The sequence below is a fragment of the Haliaeetus leucocephalus genome, unplaced genomic scaffold (assembly GCF_000737465.1).
Source record: "Haliaeetus leucocephalus isolate CR32 unplaced genomic scaffold, Haliaeetus_leucocephalus-4.0 Scaffold484, whole genome shotgun sequence".
Lineage (NCBI taxonomy): Eukaryota > Metazoa > Chordata > Aves > Accipitriformes > Accipitridae > Haliaeetus > Haliaeetus leucocephalus.
The window spans coordinates 6,708,921-6,714,403 of NW_010972920.1; the positions used below are offsets into that span (position 1 = coordinate 6,708,921).

The 5,483-nt window shown below is 44.4% G+C and overlaps 1 protein-coding gene across 1 annotated transcript; it reads right to left on the reverse strand.

Moving 5' to 3' along the window:
• Nucleotides 1-348: 348 nt before the first annotated feature.
• NDNF (neuron-derived neurotrophic factor) lies at nucleotides 349-4,681 on the reverse strand. Its single transcript, XM_010575561.1, has 3 exons — nucleotides 4,491-4,681; nucleotides 3,323-3,447; nucleotides 349-2,410 (listed from the first exon to the last, which is right to left on the reverse strand). Exons 1-3 carry the CDS (start codon nucleotides 4,679-4,681, stop codon nucleotides 1,017-1,019), a joined length of 1,710 nt encoding a protein of 569 aa, XP_010573863.1. The 3' UTR covers nucleotides 349-1,016.
• Between the last annotated feature and the right edge of the window lie 802 nt (nucleotides 4,682-5,483).

Here is a 5,483-nt window from a genome sequence, read left to right on the forward strand (position 1 = left end):
GCGAGCTCCTTGCAAAGCACTGGCAGCACTCGCAACCACGATGAAACAGGATCCATTCTCACCCAGGACAAGTGAAGCTCCTCTGTGCTGTCCTGCTCCTCTAGTGCTTGTATCACTGTAGACCCAGACTACGCCACAAATACCCCTCCTTCAATGGCCTGCACTCTTTTGCAGATTTTAACTGACTCAGTAACATCAGTAATACTACTGGACTTCAGTCACCTTGCCGCAAAAGATGAACAACAAGAGAGAGGTACATCCTAGACGAAATTAGTTCAAGTTTCAGAATGCCTCCTCTGTCCCCAAGTCTGTTTGCCCCCTTAAAATGTCAAGAAAAAAGAAACAATATATAATCTAATATTTTTAATTTTATGTACAGGAATATAATGTTATGGCAACTTTGTACATGAAATACATACAGTATTTAAACATGAAAATCAGCTAGGTAAGAATTTACATTAGCAATAAAACTGCTTCATGTGCAGCCCAGTTAATACTTAGTTTAGATCTGTATTTTGTTGGGGAGAGATTTTAATAGTTTACAATCATAGAAACATAAACATTTAAAACAAGACTCTATAAAATAATTTACAGAAACCCTACCATCTACACTGAGAGAAAGGGTGTACATCTGTGAGTTTTGTGTGTGAATAACAAGGTGGACGAATGATGTATCTCAGCCTTTTAAGTATAAAATAATTTAGAAGCAGTTCATGCAATACGGAAGCAAAGGAGTGCCAGTTCCTTCGAGGTTTCCTGCTACCTTGGACATCTACTGAGCATCACATGTGGGTCACTGGACACATGATAATACCGTTGCCAGATGCTACCAGAGAGCACCAGCCTCAGTTCCTCCAAACAATTACTTATGTAAACATAAATATACAAGTTGATATCTTTTCTACACAGTACAAATACAGGTCACAACTTCTCAGCTGTGCAAGTAGTCAATCCGTATACTTGGAAGTAGGATAATGTTCAGACCGGAGTTCCATATATTTCTATGTACAGGGGCACTAACAGAACTTCCTCGTTTTCACCAATTTGCTCTGATATTTCACGGAGTGCCCGCCGTGCCCTATCACGTAAACATCCAGCAGGTAGGACTTGCCAGGCTGCAGACCTCTGATTGTCTCTGTGGTCACTGCTTTCTGGATGTTCTGGCTGTGGAAGTATTTACAGAGAACCTTTTCCGATTTCTTCCTTGTATCTGGACCCAAGCACTGGTTCTGCTCTCTTTTCTTCTGCTCTTCGTTGTAATTGTCATCCACTTCCCTTTTGTAGATGCAGAATTTGTTTCTCTCCTGCGTGCCCAGCCACGCCACTGTGACCGAAGAACAAGTGCGGAGTTTGTCAAAGGCTTTGATTCGCGTATCTTCAGGAAGAGAAGGAAACGACTGCTTGTTAGGCCTTGTTGTAGCCAGGATCTTCAGCATAGAAGCACCTTTTTTGCTTCCTTTCAGCCTAATGAGATACTTAGCTTTTGCTTTTCCCCGAAGCTGAAACTGCCGCACACCCTCCACGTTTTGAGACAAGAGAAGTTTTCCATCTCTTCTAACTTGGATCTGAACGGCATCCAGGCACGAATGAACAGAGAAGGTGACTTTTTGGTGAGATGAAACAGGAGCAAACCGTAGAAATTTGGCTCCCTTTCTCTTGATGAATATATCTGTAACTTTGCCATCCTTCAGTTCGACTGTTTTCTGTTTAGCCTCCTCCTTCGTTCTGGCAAAGGTGCCAATGTATGCGGTGCTCATGTTAGTGTTGGTATTTACTGCAAACATGTCAAAGTAGTACTGCGTATCGGGCTTCAGGTCAGACACTGTGAAGATGTTCTTGTTCCCGATACAAACTTTATGCAGGTCAACTCTTGGCTTTGAGGACGTCTGGCGTCCAAACTTTGATGATGATTTTAGGAAACCACGTTCTTTGCCAGAGTTGTTGTCTGAGGTGAAGCCAAAATGGGCAAAGTCAAATGGACTGAAATCCAGACCTGGTTTTGGAGCCATCATGAAGGCATCATCAGAACTGAGCTTGGCTTCAACAGCACAGAGGCTTTTGAAATTGTGTTCTTTATTGATGACTATGCAATACTGAATTGGCTGTTTCAGTAAGGAGGCGGTGGGACTTGGTTTCCACGCCAGCGTCACTGTTGTACGTCCCAGAGAAGTGACATCGATTCTGGGATCATAAGGTAATTCAGGATAAGGTTGGTCTGACTCTGGAGTAGTGGTTGCGTACACTTTAAAATGTGTATCTTTCTCTGTCGATAGCAGATCTAGTTGGTACAAACCAGATGGGGAACTAGAGGACACAAAGTACTCAACATCATTGCCTTTGTAAGAGAACAGCTCTGTGCCTTCCTCATTAGTAATCTGCTGTTTCTGTTGCTCAAGAGGTTCTGGTTCACCTAGATTACAAGCGAAGAAAAACATTTGTACAGACACAATCTGCAAATATGAGAAAATAAAACTTCTACATAAAATACAAAAGTGAGATGAAAAAGGAAGGTTTTATCTTCTGAGGAAGATGTAATCAATACTTCCATCAAATCAGAGAGGGAAATTGGTTTGGCACTCAGGTTACAACCAAATGCAACAGAAATTGCACCTGATCAGTATTAACGGAGTCTCGTGAATGGTAGCTAATACCTTCCACTAGAGTACTTCAAGCACCCAACTTGGAGATGCCATACAGTTCCCCAGGGGGAACTGACTCCGCTGCCTGTTTCTGGACTTGTGCCCTGAGCTTTGGCCCTCTGAGTCACGCTAAAATTTTGTGCCTAAATACAGTGGGGGCCAAAGGTGTGTATGCCATACAATGTGGTGTGTATGACATTTTAGCACTTGTGTGAGAGGCTCTGGAAGCCAAAGACCTCTTCTCTCTTGAGTAGCAGTTATATGGCTATTTCCAAATAGTCTCCGTGTCTACAGACCAGTCCCCTCAAAGGGGCCAGCTCAGCCCTGCTGCAACGCCAGCCCTGTCTCTCCAGTTCTTATCTTGTGTACACAGCTCACAGCAAAGCCTCCGTGAAACCGAGTTACTCTGGGCAAACAGTTTGTTGTGGCAGCATCCCATGCACTCTGTAACTATAACCTCAGCTTTTACTTTTACTTTTTACAGACATTTTCCTTGTCATGTTGCTACCTGCTGCCAGTTTCCTGCACAACAGCAGGACTGGGCCTGAAGATCCAAACAGCAGATCATAAAAATGGGCCTGCTGTGAGATTTGGCATCTCACTGAGACTGGTTTGAGGCAGCTTCGAATCCAGGAGAAAAGGAGGTCTCTGAGGTGCAAGGACAATAATTGATGGTTTGTTACCTGAACCTTCTCCACTGGCTTCCTCTGGGAGCTCTTGCACGCTCAGTTTCCACTCCAGAGGCGCATCGCATGGTGTCACCGTCACTGCCAAGGGAGTGTTGTCCTCTTCAACTACAAAGAAATACCTAGGGGAAGGTTAACAGACCCATATGTCAATAAATCCTGATGACAGCCAACTGGCAGGGATGGATGTGACATGATCAAGGTTGATCTTAGTAGGGCAAGAAAGACAAAAGCGTTACTTCCAGGCAAGCGTGTGCAGAGGTAATATGGAAAGGCCGGTGGGCAAGAGCTAAGGAGGTGGGGGGAGTCATCGTGTCGTCCCCCCCAGCACAGCAGTGCTGAGTTCACACTTTGCTTGTCAAGACACAGCAGAAGGGTTTCTGGCCTCCTGCTCTCCCCTCCATCAGCTTCACTTTTTACCCCTGCACTAACTATATACAGTGTAAATGGTCACAAAGGTATAAATGAGGGAAACGGGATCTTTCCTGGAATTTAGGGATATGCTCTTCAAAGCAGGACACACATTTTATGCTATGTACAGGTAAGGGTCCTAGAAGCACATATAGTTGCATACACATTCAGCTGTCCTCCCGCAGTCCCCCAGGCACTACACGACATTTATTGTAAAATGTTTCTCACCGATGAAGGCTGAAGGAGGTGTATGCTATGAGGAGGAAGGTGGCAATGCTGGTCTTCCCTGAAGTCTTTGGAGCCTCAGGTTCTTTCCCAGTCTAACCTCACTCAGTATTTTCTGACCCATAGGGTCGAGGTTGGGAAGTGGGGAGTTCAGACCAGACTAGCTTACACTGCTTCTTTAAAGCACAATATAAAATAATGAAGAGAGACAAGTGTGGTGGGGTAAGCCTGTAGTTTCTAATTTCCTTCCTGCTCCCTTTGCCTCCAGACATGGTTAGCGGCCCCACTTCAGGGAACTTCTGTGGTCTGTGGGAGCTCTGGGCTTATCCCAGAAATCAAATAAATTGGATAGACGCTCAGCCAGGGAGGCTGGATTGGGATGGAAACTCGCATAGTTACTTACTTCACCAGACAGAACACTGGCATTTGTATTTTTCTGGTTTGGATCCAATTTTTATTTCAAAACACCCAGCAAATAAAGCTAGTATCTTCGAAGTACAACTTCCTCACTTGAGCCAGACAAAAATACCTTTTAGGGGTGTCTCGGAAGAGGTAGCTGCTAATTTCGGCTCCATCTGGGATGACTGATGAATCATGAAAAAATGCTTTGTCCCGGATCTGCATTTGAAAGAGCTCCTCATCTCTGGTAGGTAACTTCTGGGGCCTGGAGCTGAGTGGCAGCAGCAGCAGCAGCAGCAGCGGGCAGCGCAGCAGGAGCATCCTACAGCAACGACAGAGAGTCCCACCTGAGGAGGGCTGCACCACACACAGCAGGAGCTGCTGCCAGCTTGTACCACACTGGTGGGTGAGACTGTGGTGAAGCACCGGTTTATTCATGACCCGCGGTCGCTGACTCAGCTAGCTGCAAACTTGTGGGCTGGTTTACTGCTGAAACACTGGCATACCTATAACAACATCACATGCACTTTATGTTTTGCAGGCACCTTCGCTGTACTGCCATACAAGCAGTAGGAATACATATTGTAAGGACTAGGCTCGCATCATCACAGCACTTGGATAAAGTATGTAAATAAGATTTTTCCATCTTGAACTGTAATTGAAAGCAAGCCCATGCACTGGTTGCAAATTGGTATCTCTCCTTCTCATTAACGAAGAGCAAAAGCCTTCCACATACTTTGGTAGAGCTAGTTTGATGTTTTGCCATAGCAGAACTGGACATGGGAGCTAGAGTAAGCACAGAGCAGATGGAGGGTACATAGACTTCATTTTCCTTAGGAGATTCTGGTTGGGCTTCCAACAATCCTACGAAAAGTATTTCCAGTGAAATTGTTCTTTATAAAAATAGTGAATTAGGAAAACATGTGATATAAACCCACACATATTCAAAGCACATTGGTATTAGCATGCAATTCAGCAGGGCTTAATCCTCAAGCCTGATGGGAATTGCAAAACACAAAAGCAGAGAATCCCTTACAAATTAGGCATAATAATTCATAATCTCAGCCTTTCATTATTATGTCTACAACTAGGTCAGTAATGACTACCCTAACATATACAGTGG

Excerpts from the sequence above, each read along its gene's own strand:
- NDNF (XM_010575561.1), bottom strand. The coding sequence starts at position 4,681 with ATGCTCCTGCTGCGCTGCCCGCTGCTGCTGCTGCTGCTGCTGCCACTC. Across the intron at positions 3,448-4,490 it reads TTCCGAGACACCCCTAAAAG|GTATTTCTTTGTAGTTGAAG; the intron begins GTATTTTTGTCT and ends ACCTTCCCCTAG. Across the intron at positions 2,411-3,322 it reads AGCCAGTGGAGAAGGTTCAG|GTGAACCAGAACCTCTTGAG; the intron begins GTAACAAACCAT and ends CTTGTAATCTAG.